Source organism: Schistocerca piceifrons, chromosome 2, assembly GCF_021461385.2.
Source record: "Schistocerca piceifrons isolate TAMUIC-IGC-003096 chromosome 2, iqSchPice1.1, whole genome shotgun sequence".
NCBI lineage: Eukaryota > Metazoa > Arthropoda > Insecta > Orthoptera > Acrididae > Schistocerca > Schistocerca piceifrons.
This window is the reverse complement of record NC_060139.1, coordinates 945,923,913-945,938,332: the sequence shown is the minus strand read 5'-3', so window position 1 is coordinate 945,938,332 and position 14,420 is coordinate 945,923,913. Positions and strand designations below refer to the sequence as shown.

The window sequence follows — 14,420 nt, the reverse complement described above, 5'->3', positions numbered from 1 at the left end:
CAATGAAAAATTCCCGCAATTCCGAAAAATTCCCGGGTTTATCCCGCTTTTCTCCCGGATGAAAAAATTTCCAGGTTTTTCCCGGGTCTCCCGGGTCGTATACACCCTGCATGATATAGTAACAACTGTTGGTACCATAACCACAATGGGGTCTTTCTGCTGAAATTTTTTCTTCAGATAACAAATGCAGTCAGTTTATTGTGGTTTATTTCATTTGTTCCACAATTCTGGATTAATTTTCTTTCTTGTTTCATCTTTGTATCACCATCTTATTCTAATGCTAATTAAAAGCTGATGACATTTTTCACTAAAATTCTAATGCATGAACAGCAACCGAATTTCTCATTTAAACCCACTTGGTAAATCACTACAATTTCTCGTAACCAATAGAAAACTGACTTGGTTTCAGAATCAAGTGATGGTTTTTGACAAGCCACATAAATGTGTGTATACAACAGCCATACATAAACAAGAATTTTTATTGCAAACTCGTTCAGACACAACAAAAGTGTGTAAATTGATAGAATTTAACACTATTTCCTCCTGAGTTTCCCAAAATTGTCAATTTTTAAGCAGAGCATTAGACTGTTGTGAAGTAGCTAGTTCAAGTTTCTAGTGTATCCCTTGCACTACTGCCACGAGTCAAATGACAAGTGATTGTTTGAGGAAGATCGACACTGCATTAAGCACTTTGGTGCATCGGGAAATCTCAAGCCTATTCAAATGAAAACATTGTTTGCTCTTCAAAATAAATTTGTATGAAACCTCAGTAGCCAAAGCTGCATCTGTAAATGTAAGATGACTCTATATTAAGCTATTAAACTATGTAAAAATGTTAATCTCTAAAGGAATATTTTAATCTACGAATATGAGATGACCTGTATTTTTTTAACTACGAATTTGGGAAAAAACCTCATCTTACAATCGGGTAAATATGGTATTCATGCATTACAATAGTTTTTTTAGAAAGGGAAATGTTAACAACAAACATTTACAGACACCGGCACCTATAACTTTGACACTCTGTACTCTCGTTGGATGACGTTTCCGGACATAGGTTCCTATTCAAAATATGATATACTCACTCCCCTCTACAAGCCCTAGAAGTCTGTAATGGGAATTTCCAACCACCCTATATATATTACGTCTCAGGTCACATATCTGGGAGAACAACTGTTCAAAAATCCCCATCTAACCGTCCAGATTTAGGTTTTTTGTGGTTTCGCTAAATTGCTTATGAAAAATGCTGGGATGGTTTCTGTGAAAAGGATATGGCCAATTCACTTCCCAACTTTCCTTAGTCCAAACTTTTGCTCCTCTCTATTAATCTCATTATTAACGGTACGTTAAACTCTAATCACCTTTCTTCTGTACTACATTCTGGTGTTTGTTGAGCCACAAGATTTTTTTAAATTTTTTTTTTTTTTCATTCTATGTCTGTTCTATAATTCTAGTGTGGTCTCAGCTCTTTGAGATTGCTGATGCATGTGCAAGTTGCGTTTGTGTGTGTGTGTGTGTGTGTGTGTGTGTGTGTGTGTGTGTGTGTGTCTACTGGTGACAAAGGCCTCAATGGCCGAAAGCTTTAATTGTGTGAATCTTTTTATTGTGCCTATCGCGACACAGCATCTCCGCTATATGGTGAGTAGCAGCTTTCTTTCTCTGGTATTGTTCTATAATTCTGCATGTCCAGTGACTGATCTTCCCAGTTTGTCGTGTAAAAGTAGAGTAACTGCCTGTAGTATGAAAAGGTTTGAGATGCATTTGAAATAGTTGCATACAAGTGGCTGCTCCTTTGCTTAAATTCCCCCAATTTTCATTTCAAGCCAATATTTCTTATTTGCTTAACATGTGATGTAATTTTCACACTGCTTTTAACTTTCACTTGGTCAGTACTCTATAATAATGTATACACATTTTACAGTTTCAGAAACGTTGAGCTTAAGTCTTTTAAATTAATGGGATAGGCTCACAAAGATACTTGACATAGCTTGATAAGGTATTCACTTGTGTGTCTTGGCATCTCTCATATGCAGCAATGTGCATCTATTGATATGGGTAACAATGTCTGATTAACACATCATCAAATTGAATTGCAATCTACAGTGACATTTATAAACAAAAAACTGTTATGAACTGAACTAGTTATATCGCTGTTCTTCATATTACTTATTCCAGCTTTAGAAGCTTTATGCTTTGTACACTGTTATCTTGCAGATTAATATTTTATAACAGAACATGAATAACAGAGTTAATAAAATATAATTTTAAAAGCAAATGATTACTATGTTTCCAGGATTATAATGGAATGCACTTACTGTGACAGCAAATGTAATAAGTAAGAAAATAAAACGAAACCAGATTTCAATCTGAGTGAAGGCAGGATTGTAGCTCTTGAACTGCAAAGAAAGAAAATAGTAACTTAAGTGCTTGCTACTCTCTCATTAACAATACATTTCTTTAAAAAAGACTGTGATACATCAGATTTAGGGAAAAAAGTACTAATAACAAACATGAAATATAATGAATATGAAACAGATAAGAGGTTAAAAAACCAGTCAAATTATTAGCTAGCTCTAAAATGCATAGAAACAAACATATTTCTTACATAGAATGTTACATCACGGATTGTGTAACGCTGATGAAAACTTTCAAGGCCATAGAAATGGATGGTTAGGATGTAGTGTGTATAATCAAGAAATCCAAGATGCAGGACAATGAATTCTTCACAGTCCTGCCGTTTACATTTCAGATGGCGTGTTCTGAAAGAAAAAGGTGATGTTAAAATACACAGTATTAATGTTCCACAATAACAGTTATTTAATAGTTCATTATGAACTGGCTTTCGACTTCTTAGGCCATCGTCACATAACTTAACCTTTTGTATGTGACTGTAATCTTTTAGTACTGACAAGCTGTCAAAGGAATATGCAATTGGAAAGCAAAGTTATGAGAGGCTGGAGATAGCAGTTATTGATTCTTATCAGGGCATTTCACAAGTAATTGAGCCATGTTTCTGTAATAGTGGTGGTGATATTGTCTACAAGACAAAGCAAGCACAGAAATATTGTATCTGCCTGGTAGTATATTCCTCTGCACACCAGGCAGGCCATGTGGGCAGTCGCCCCGCCAGCCGGACGTGTGTAAACAGCTCTCATCAACACTGAAATATTTTCTGTGTGTGGGCTGGGCTGTTTACCATGGACTTATATTTTGTCTCCACAGCATCTGGTCATGCCAACCTCACCTACAGGCAGTGTGCCAGGCAGTCAGCAGGGCACTCTTTTGCTACACCAGGTCATGTGCCCTCACAGTGTCACGTGGATATCCATCTGCATCTGACTATTTAGGCCACCGCCGGACCATGCTAAGTGAGTTTACAGCAGCACCAGCCCAATAAAGTCCCAGATCTTCATGCCACTGCCTACTGCAACTCTGGGGTTTGTCATGTAGGCACATTACAGACAACATCACATGAGAGACATTTCTGTTGTATGTAGTTGTGTTGGCATTCGTCTAAGGACATTATAATTAAGTTTTGTTTTGTTAATAAATAGTTATTCTTTCAAACTGTCTTTGATCACTCCTCAGTATGAGGATGCTTAAAGAAAATTGAGGTTGATGATCTGGGGATAGTGCGGACAAATGTTGATTTAAATACTGACAAGTAATGAACTGATTTCTGATGTAGTGCAAAGGAATATTGGTGATGTACTTTAATTGGGAGTCGATCAGCAAATTGTTGCTGTAAATAATGGTATTTTTGCTGATGTTGAAACAGACTGTGGACATTTATTAAATGAAATGGCTAACAAAGTTGATGATTATGTTAATAATGGATGTAAAATGTATGTGTTTAGTAATAAAGTATCTAATGTTCAATGTAAATGAGCAAAAGACAATTTGCAAGGTAGATGGTAATGGTGAATGGATTTGCATTCGCTGGATGTCAGACATTCAGAGATTTTATTGTGTTTTGCACTGGTCTGGCAAACTTTCTGAAAGGTAAATGTGGGATTTCACTCAATGCTGCAAAAACAAATGAGATGGCAAGGGGTCAAATTAACCGCGAATTCACCAGTAAGTAGGAGGTTCACTATTCTTTAGCACACTATTTGGCACATAATGTTTTCCCAAGCTGTGTGATTTCACTCTTCCTTTCTGGAATCACTCAATCCCTTGACTATATTCCAGTAATCAAATTTTCTGTGCGCTTGTAATTACAAGTTTTGTATGTCAGTTCATACTGATAAAAGATAAGAGAATGGAAGCAAAATATTTGTCAGCAGAAATTTTGGAAAAAGTGTCTTATTTTGTTGTTAAGTATATTAATGAAGAAAGTTTGGCAAATATCACATCTCTTTCAGCAAAAATTGATGTAAAAATAGTGATTTAATCCAAAATATGAGAAAAATGTGAAATTTTTAAGAAAGATTGTAGAAACTATGATACTGCAGTGCATGTGTTGTTCAGAAAAATGATACAATGTTTCTTCGGACAAGTATGTATGCATGCACGCAAGTCCGAAGGAGCATTTTGCATTGTACTTCTGAACAACACAAGCACTGCAGTATCATATTTATCCACAGACATTGGGCAAGCAAATTTCAATTAACATGTCTCACCTCTACAGGAATATACATGATGAATGTACGTGTGCAGGTTAATGGCACATGGTTGACAACATACGGACGTTGAGGTCTGGTTGTGGGGCATCGTCGGATAGCCTAACAGCATAGTGACCACTCACGTTAAGTGGGAAATCTGTCTTCAACCTGGTTCAAATGGCTCTGAGCACTATGGGACTCAACTTCTGAGGTCATCAGTCCCCTAGAACTTAGAACCACTTAAACCTAACCAACCTAAGGACATCACACACATCCATGCCCGAGGCAGGATTCGAACCTGCGACTGTAGCGGTCTCGCGGTTCCAGACTGTAGCGCCTAGAACCGCACGGCCACTCCAGCCGGCCTCTTCAACCTGGTCCAGCACAAATTTTCATTGTTGTCATTCCATTATACAGCTTATGGTTGTCCATATTTGCAACTGTAGATACATTTCATGTTTTCACAACGACTGTAGTCGCTGCAGTGCCTGTTCCTTTGGACATGTATGTCTGAAGGAACACTGCATTGTAATTCTGAACAACACAGGCACAGCAATATTGTATTTACACATTGATACCACGCAAGTGACTTTCAATTAAAATGTCTCCCTGTACAGGAATATACATAATGAATGTATGACTGCAGGTTAACGACATATGGAAGCATGGGTCTGGCCATGTGTCACACTCCGAAAGCCTAATGGTAAGGGGCAACCACTCGCGATAAGTGGGAAAGCTGGGTTCAAGCCCCAATCCAGCACATATTTTCATTGTCTTCATTCCAATATAAAACTGATGGCTGTCCATATTTTCAACTGTGGATACATTTCACAGATTGTTACAAAGACCGAAAAAAACCTGTAAGAATCAATGATAATTTGTACAGAAGCAGTAAAAGAAATGGTTTTAATAATAAATTCAGTATTATTTACGTAAATATCTGATAGCAATATAATGTCATTTGTTCAGTTTAAAGCAAATATTTATGTCAGTAAGATACAACAGATTATCTTGTCAGTTAGTGTGTGTGTCATAAAATAGTCCTTTAGGATGATGAAGAGGATTGAATTAAATAAGGTTCTGTCAGTTTTATACTACAAAGAAATGTCTTGTTAGTAATGAGACGTGTTCCTGTTGAGTGGCACTCAGCAAGGCCATTTTTTGTGAGTGAAGCAAACCAGGGATTTTGATGTTTACTTAATGAAGTAATGAGGCATAAATGGAAGAGACATATTAAGTAATGGAGATGTATATAGTAATGAAGTGACAAAATATGAGGTACAAGAAGTGACAAGTTTAATGAAGCATTATGAGGTCTATATGAAGCAGCAATGCTTAGAGACCCTGTCTTTTTTATAGTAGTTTATTCTGTGGCTGCACTTCTGCAGTCAACTTGTTTGTAATAAAAAAATGAATGATTACAAGAGAGTATTTTTTTATTGCGATGACAAATCCACGTAGTACAAGGTAAACTAGTGCCTGAAGCAGCTTTCACTCTTTTCCATTCTTTTTCCATGTTTCATTTCTGCATTGTATTGTACTGATGTGCATTTCCAACATGTGAGCAGGGTATAATTAATAAGAAAGCACTTTTTTTTTTTACAATTCTAGAGATAAAAATTGTTAGTGTACTAAAGTAGAGGATTTTGTGTCTTCTTTGCACATGATTCCTGAGTGTATCAATGTCCAAGGACACTGACCGAGGTTCTTAAAACATGGACCTGTGATTTGAACTTGTGGAAGGAACTGGCCAAATTACAGCAGTGTTTTAGTGAAGTGTTTGCAGAAAAACTGTGAGACAGATAAAAGATTTAAAGAATTTTTCTCCTGTAATCATTCACAGTAAAAAGAAAAACTTTCTAAAGAAATTCCTAAAAGGGAAATACGTTCTTTTGTATGGTGAAACAGAATGTACATATGTTTTGAAGTTCTGTAAATTTTATGTCACAAGATGGTCATGGAAGGTAATTAGATGATTCACACTTGTAGTATTTTGGGCAAAAATTTCTTTAAAGTGCCATGAAACTTTTTTATTATGTTTTGGTAAATAATTTATTATCTTATGGACTGTTGAGTCCACTATTTCTCAATAACTGTATAATTCAATGGGAGGAGAGGGGTGGGAGTGGTATCAGATATAACAAGTTGGAAACTCCTCCATTTTTTATGTTTCCTACTCCCATGAATAACTAAATTTTTCCTGATTATTCATTTTATTTTCAGAACAGTTATACACATAACACGAGAGAAGTACAGGGCCATGTCAAAGTGTTATTGAAGCAAAGTCAGTTAAATTTATTGTCTGGTTGATTATATTGGACCTACAGATTTCAATAATGCAATTAGTTTTACTAAAAGCTAATTGAGCCTCTTACTATAGTATGTAATGCAGAAACATTTTGAGCTAGTAGGCAGAATAAGAAGTGCTGGTACCATTAATTTGAATGTACATATTTCACTCTTTCTGAGAACATACTTTAAATTACTGGAAACTAATTAACTTGCTAAACAACTGATATTGAAAGTTTGGATCATCACAACCTCAACTGCTTATTTTGCCTCAATGGTTACTGGATTCTGAACTTTGACACTGTAGTTTTGTTACTATACTTTTCCAAATCAGATAGCACAGATTATTTATTGATTGACTAGGCCACTAATTAAGATTTTGTGTAATTTACGATAACATAAAATTATTATCAAGATTCTCAGATGTTGGGACGCTGATGAGTCTTCAACGGAATCTCGATGTAGTAGTTCTCATCCCTTTCCATCAGCTGGTAGAGCACACTAGTTTGAAGTTGCTACAAGCTGTACAGTCAACAGTTACTCAGAATCAGAATGTGATAGCAAAAAGCTTCAGAAAAAAGCATGCCTTAGTGACAATTTTGATTGTAAACAAACCAATTTGCAGTCATTAAAGCACACCTTTGATGACTCGGTTTCAGGACACAAATGTCAAGTGGTTAATGACATGAGAACTCTGTAATTTTTTATATTTCTGCAGTTTATAGCAGATGAAAATTTATTTTATGTATCCCCCAGGTAAAATACTCCAGAACCTGTGTGTGCTAGACTGTCAAAGTGGAAAGATACTGGATTTGAAGAACTTTGCTATTTGTCTTCTGATGATTCAAGTTAAAAAGTTGGAAATAAGTGATTTTTGGTCCAAAGATATACTTTTAAACACTCTAGTTTTCAGACATTTATGTCCTGAGACTCATTTACTTTACTTTCGTGAATGCTACACTTTAGTGACAACCCAGTGAGTACACGATGTGATTGTTTGAAATTAGGAATATTGTCAATAAAGCTCTTCCAACGTTTTGTTGTATATTTAGCCCACATCAGAAGTTTGGCATTGATGAAAGTCTCTTGTTGTTCAAAGGTAGATTACCTTTTAAAAAAGGACTGAAAATATGTATGCATGTTGTAAAAAGTATTCAGACACTTAAAGATTCTGAGTTTGAAGCATCTCTCCAACTGAAGTAGTATGTTGGCAACAGACGGAACTGATTCTTCATATGCAGCAATATTTATTCCATTCATGAAATAAATACACCACATACATAGTATCAATTAATAAAAAATTTGCAGTTCCATCTCTTTACAATGTGATCAATTTACTCTGACATAAAGGAAAGATTTTGTTTTCAAAAACATTGATTTCTGGCCTTGAAGTTTGCCAGAGAACAATTAATTTTATTTATGGACTAAAAATTTATTTGGGTACATCAAAAGTGTCTCCTAGTAAGTACTTTGTTTCCCTCACAAACTGTTTATGAATAAATTATTGTGCTACCATGCACAAAAAGCACAAACAAACTGGAGAGACTGGATGTACAGGTTGTACAGCATGTAGCTCGCAAGCTGTGTTTGAAGTATTCAGAACAGAGCCAGAAGGCTCGACACAAGTAATGCACCATGAAGGAACTGGTCTCTTAAGAAAGGTGTGGGCATAGGTAATCAGCTTTGGTGCTAATGACACAGCACTCAGAACGGCCTGTGCCAAGCACATCTGTAGCAGAGAAGGCATTAAGATTGGAGACTGGACAAATCACAAAAATTTAAAATACATACTTCAATGTGAACTAACAAAAGGGCACATAGCCACTAACTTTGCCTCTGCCCTGTCATGAGCACATAATATACACTTACACTGCAGTGATCTGAAATGATTTTGCCACATGTTTCATTATCAAGTGGTTGTTTCTGCCAGTAGAAGGCTACATACACGAAGACAATGTCCTAAGAAGACACAGGTCAGAGACATTCTGCCTTTTCTGTGATAAGCAGGAAGTATCACACAGCAAGACAGTTGGTTTTCCACAAGACATAACATTGTCCATCACTTTTAACCTCTCTTCCCCACAAGGGCTCATGGGCTTTAAGTCAACTGTGATATAAGATTTAGCAGGAGGACAAAATGCTGCTGACAAGCTTCCCTGACTGCAATGCCTGTTTGCTCATTTCCCCGGATACCAAAATGAATTGGCACATAGCAGAATGCTACAACCATAAATATTTCAGCTAGCAGAATCCTCAGGGCATGGCCAAGGAAAACTAAGGAGCAGCAAATGGGAGTCGTCCAGCTTGGAATAATTTGTCTCAAATATTGTGAAAACATACTTATTCAGGTTTCTCTGGTGTGACAACCAAGTAGGGTAATCATCAAAAGTAATGACCACAAATTTTTAAAACTGAAAATGGCGTAGTTCATTCCAAAATTCTGGAAGATTAAAGGCAAGATATGAGTGGTTAAAAAGGAGAAATACAGATTTCTGTGCAGAAAAAAATTTCAAACCAGTATTTTTTCCCACCCCAACCCTACACAGTCTTATCAACTAATTGTTGGACAGTTTGAAGAAGAACAGAAAACTTCGAAATTATCCATGAATAAGGAACACTGAACAACACTCCTTACAACAGTGATGAGTGAAAATTTGTGCTGGACTGGGACTTGAACACGGGTTTCCTGCTTCATATGACCAGTCGCTTTAACTGCCTTGGCCATCTGGACACACTTCCCATCCAACCCAAATTCTCAACGTGTCATATGCTAGTAGTGTCCACTGTCCATTAATGCCTTTGTTCACAGCTTTTGGCTGAGTCCTGCAACAGTTCAGATGTTGTGGGCATCTGCATTGAAATTACCATAAGCCGTCTATGCTCACAGACGCCACACTTACATATGAGTGGTGATTTAAAAAGTAAGTTTGCCCTTCAAATACAAACTTGAAGGATGCCATTCTCTTGAATAAAAGGATATGATAAGATGTCACTAATGTCATCATCATCTTGCAGTTTCCTGCCACGTGCAGGGTCTACTTGGTGTATGCTTCTCCATTTTCTTTGGTCTTCCCACCATCTCTCAGTCACCAGTTTTCCGAATGCTTTCTTCCATTCCTTTTAGTCCTTGCACTTAGCCTCCACCTTGGTCTCCTGCCCTCCATCTTAATCTCATGTATTTTTCTACTTGTCCTCTTCTCAGACATTCTCTTTGCATTCTCATACCATTTTAATACTTCATTACTTAATCTTCTCTTGCAGGGAACCTTCCTCACACTTTCATTTCCAATCTTTTCCATTTATGTTAAACCTGCCTGACGTGAAAATTTTAATTTCACTTGCCTGTGTCTCACTTTTTTTCCTTGCATTCATAACTCAGGCTGCTGCAGCATACAGCAGAATTGATGTATAATAGGTTTGGTATATCACCTTCTTACTTTTCTATGTACTTATTTCTTCCATGTCATGGCTCTCATACTCCTCAAAAAGCTATCATATTTCCTTGCACATCACTTTTCTCTTTTGTCATTTTTATCATTTTACTGCATAATAATTCCCAGATACATGAAACTTTTCATCCTTTCCCTAGAGGAACAGTTAGTCAAAAACACAAGGTCCAGAACAAGTCCTTAGAGAACACACAAGATACTAAACTTCATTGAAGAAGGAGAAAGTATAACAATGTGCCAAACAAAGCAGGAAAAACGGAAGACAGACATCTAAATAATGAGATTGGCAGTAGGTGCAAAGTGGGAGAGCACAAGATAAATGCAAAGCTGTAGAAGTGTGCGTGAGTATAGGAAAGTTAAATGCTAAGTATAAGAAACTGTCTTGAGAAAAGAAAGCAGCTGTACAAATATCAAGAGTCCAGTTGCAAGCCAGAACTATGCAAAGAAAGTAAGGTTAGAATGTGGAAGGAACATATATAAGAAATGAAAAACCTTGAAGACAGCATTACACTGGAGGAACATGAAGGGGAAGATGAGAACAATAATGCAGTACCATGTGAAAAACCTAACAGAGGACTGAAAGAGCTGAGTCAAAACAAGACACTGGGAGAATATGACACTCTCTCAGAATTATTAATGCCCTTGAGGGAATCAACTATGCCAAAGCTGTTACATCTGGCATACAGGACATGTGGGAGAGCAGAAATATCTCCAGGGTCCGAGAGCAATATAATAATTGCAATACCAAAGAACACAGATAGTGAAAGGGTGAGCATTACAGAGCTGTTAGTTTAATATGTCATAACTGGAAAATACCAACATGAATTATGTATAAGAAGAATTGGATGACTAATAGAAGCCAATCTGGGAGAGTAATTTGAGTTCTACAGAAATGTAGAAACAAGAGAGGCAATTTTGACCCTACTACATATCTTAGAAGATAAACTGAAGAATGGCAAACCCACATTTATAGGACTAGTAGATCTAGAAAATGCTTTTGACAATACTGACAGGAATACACTCTTTGAAATTTTGAAGTTATCGGTGACAAAATACAGGAAGTGAAAGGTCACCTACAGCTTGTAGAGAAGCCAGACCTCAGTTATAAGCCCATATTATTTAATCTCTAAATAGACCGTACAGTAAAGGACACCGAGGAGAAATTTAGAAAGTGAATTAAAGTTCAAAGACAAAAAAAAAATAAAAATTTTACAGTTAGCAGATGACATTACAACAATGTCAGAGAAGTGAAGGACTTTGAAGATCAGCTAAATGGAATAGATAGCATCTCAAAAAAATGAACATTAACAAACATAAAACAAACGGACTAGAATGTAGTCTAAAATCACATTATGTTGAGGGAATTTGATTAAGAAGTGAGACACTGAAAACAGCAGATGAGAATGGAATGTAGTCTAATTAAATCAGCTTATGTTGAGGGAATTTGATTAGGAAATGAGACACTAAAAATAGAAGATAAATTTTGTTATTTGAGCAGCAAAATTTCTGATAAGTTTTGCCTAGTTGTCTTGTATCTTCCTACAGTCACTCAACTTTGACATCTTACCTACACCACTGCATCATTAGTAAACAACTGCAGACTGCCACTCACCCTGTCCGCCAAATCATTTAGGTACATAGAGAACAACAGCAGTCCTATAACACTTCCCTGGGGCACTCTTGCCGATACCCTTGTCTCTGATGAACACTCGCCATCGAAGACAATATAGTGAGTTCTATTATTTAAGAAGTCTTTGAGCCACTCACATATCTGTGAACTTATTCCATATGCCTGTACCTTCATTAACAGCCTGCAATGGGGCACCATGTCAAATGCTTTCCGGAAAGAAGAGAAGCAGCTTTAAAAATATGGTGCTATAGAATAATGCAGAAGGTTAGATGGGTAGATAGGATAAGCAACACACAAGTACTGAAATGAATCACAGAGAAAATATTTTTGTGGTACAACTTGACTAAAAGAAGGGAGAGATTTATAGGACACAACCTGAAGTAATGAGGAATGATTAATTTGGTAATGGAGGGAAGCAGGTTCAAATGTACACAGATTGCAGCAGTTATGCAGAGATGAAGAGACTTGCATAAAATCAGTTGTTGGACTGAAGACTGCAATAACAACAACAATAACAACAACATATATGAAGTTAAAACTTCTAGGAGGTGCTAAGACATGCTGCTGTGCATTTATCACCTGCTGACATGCTGGGAAGATAGGGTCTATTTTTCACTTGCTGTCACAAAGGCAACGCCATGTCATGCGGCACAGAAAATGTCAAATACTGATCCCATATTGATAAACAGTAAATATAGGAAACAACTGTTTCTCGAAGAGGCTGAGTGCTGGTGGTGGGAAGTTGGATACTGCCTGGAGGTGAGGATAATTCGAGTAAAATACTCTGGGTGATATTTCCTTTGCTGGTCTGGGGAATCCCATTCCTCATGACAGTATTAACAGAACATGTTGCACCATTACCAGAAATCCTTGTGATGCCTTCCCAAACCATAGATGATTTAGGGGAACAATTTTGCTGCCACTAACTCTTTTTTTGTCTTTTATTATATGATAACATTTCACTCTTGTGAGCCAGACAACATTCTGAACATTTGGTCAACATTTGAAACTCCACAGATATGCCTACCATCTACCTCATGACTGCAGATTGTCATCCTTCACTTCAGTTTCATCTTTGTGAACAGGTTAACCACATTTTCCATGTCCATTACACACCATACTAAGAGGGTTATGGGTCAGAGTGGAGTATTTATTTATTTTTTATTTTATTTATTAGTTGCTGTCCCTAACAGATTTGCACCCTAGCAGCAACTGAAAGTTACATTTCACAGTTTTTATTCTGAACCACAGTGCAGTAATAAATTTTTCTTTCTTAGCCTTATACGAACAGCTTAGTGTACAGATCCGAGATCCAGACAGCCTTGAAACCCAGTGAGAGAAAACTATTACTGAGAGGAAAGAGCAAGAAATGTGTTAGGAATAGGGGTGAAGACAGAGGCTAGTTGTAGGATAAAAGCTACCAGAAACTGAGGCTAGGAGAACTGCAGTACCCAAGGATGTGTTGGAAATCTATTCCAATGTTTGCCATTCAAAGGAAATTATATTGGTGCAGGTTACAAAGCAGCCACTGACAACTGTATAAGTACTCTTCGGCAAGGTGTGCACATGTATAAGTGTGACCCCCAGTGGCAAAAAACAGGGTTGAGTACATCATAGTTAATTTCAATGACATCCTATGGTCCAATATCTCTCTTGGCACACCAATATCTGTTAGTACCCATTATATTACTCTGAAAAACAAACTGGTTAATGACGATATAGCAGAAACTAACTTGGTTACATGACTAGGTACAATCATGTTCCAATTCAAAGTAGTGTGCCTTGTTACCTCACAGTGTAATCTGTGAAAATAATGGTAGAAAATGACTTCATTGAAAGCTACAAGAACTTGCTGTTAACACCGTTACTATTACTGACTGTAAGAATGAGAAAGATGTGAAAGCCAACAGAGAAGGTGACATAATGTGCAAGCAAACGTGGACAAGCATAAGTTCATTAAGTCTATGGTGTGCAAATTACAGAAGGAGAAACACAATGCTGAGTGGAGCAGGATTCAAGTATTTTCCTCAACTGAGGGAAGATCCATTAATTAGGTGAGAGGTTTTCTCTGGTGTGATGTCGTCTTTATCACTCCCCCTTCTCCACATGAGGCTGACCCCATAATTGGGTAAAAATATGTAACAATGAAATTTTTAAAATTTGTTTTAAATATAGATTAAAACAGTTTGACAGATCCACATTTTATTTATGAAGCATATTAAACAGTATTTTTAATACATTTCAAAAATGCCAACCCCAAGTACTATTTGGATGGGCAGAACAGAGACAGGTAGATGAAAAGGCTCCACAGCAATACTCTTAACAGTTTTTCAGGATCGCTAAAACCAACTTTTCTTTGTATGTTATGTACATAAATGTCACTGAACCTTTACTTACTTTGCAGATGAATGACTTTATTTGTACCTTCCTTTGAATCATATGATTACG

The 14,420-nt window shown here is 36.8% G+C and overlaps 1 protein-coding gene across 2 annotated transcripts in view; it reads right to left on the bottom strand.

Moving 5' to 3' along the window:
- LOC124777117 (transmembrane protein 181) overlaps positions 1–14,420 on the bottom strand; it is a 218,266-nt gene that overhangs the window by 55,332 nt on the left and 148,514 nt on the right. For both annotated transcript variants that reach the window (XM_047252401.1, XM_047252402.1), the window contains 2 exons: positions 2,606–2,759; positions 2,316–2,396 (listed from right to left, as the gene is read on the bottom strand). In XM_047252401.1, the coding sequence (XP_047108357.1) occupies positions 2,316–2,396; positions 2,606–2,759 (235 nt within the window). The remainder of the gene's footprint in view (positions 1–2,315; positions 2,397–2,605; positions 2,760–14,420) is intronic.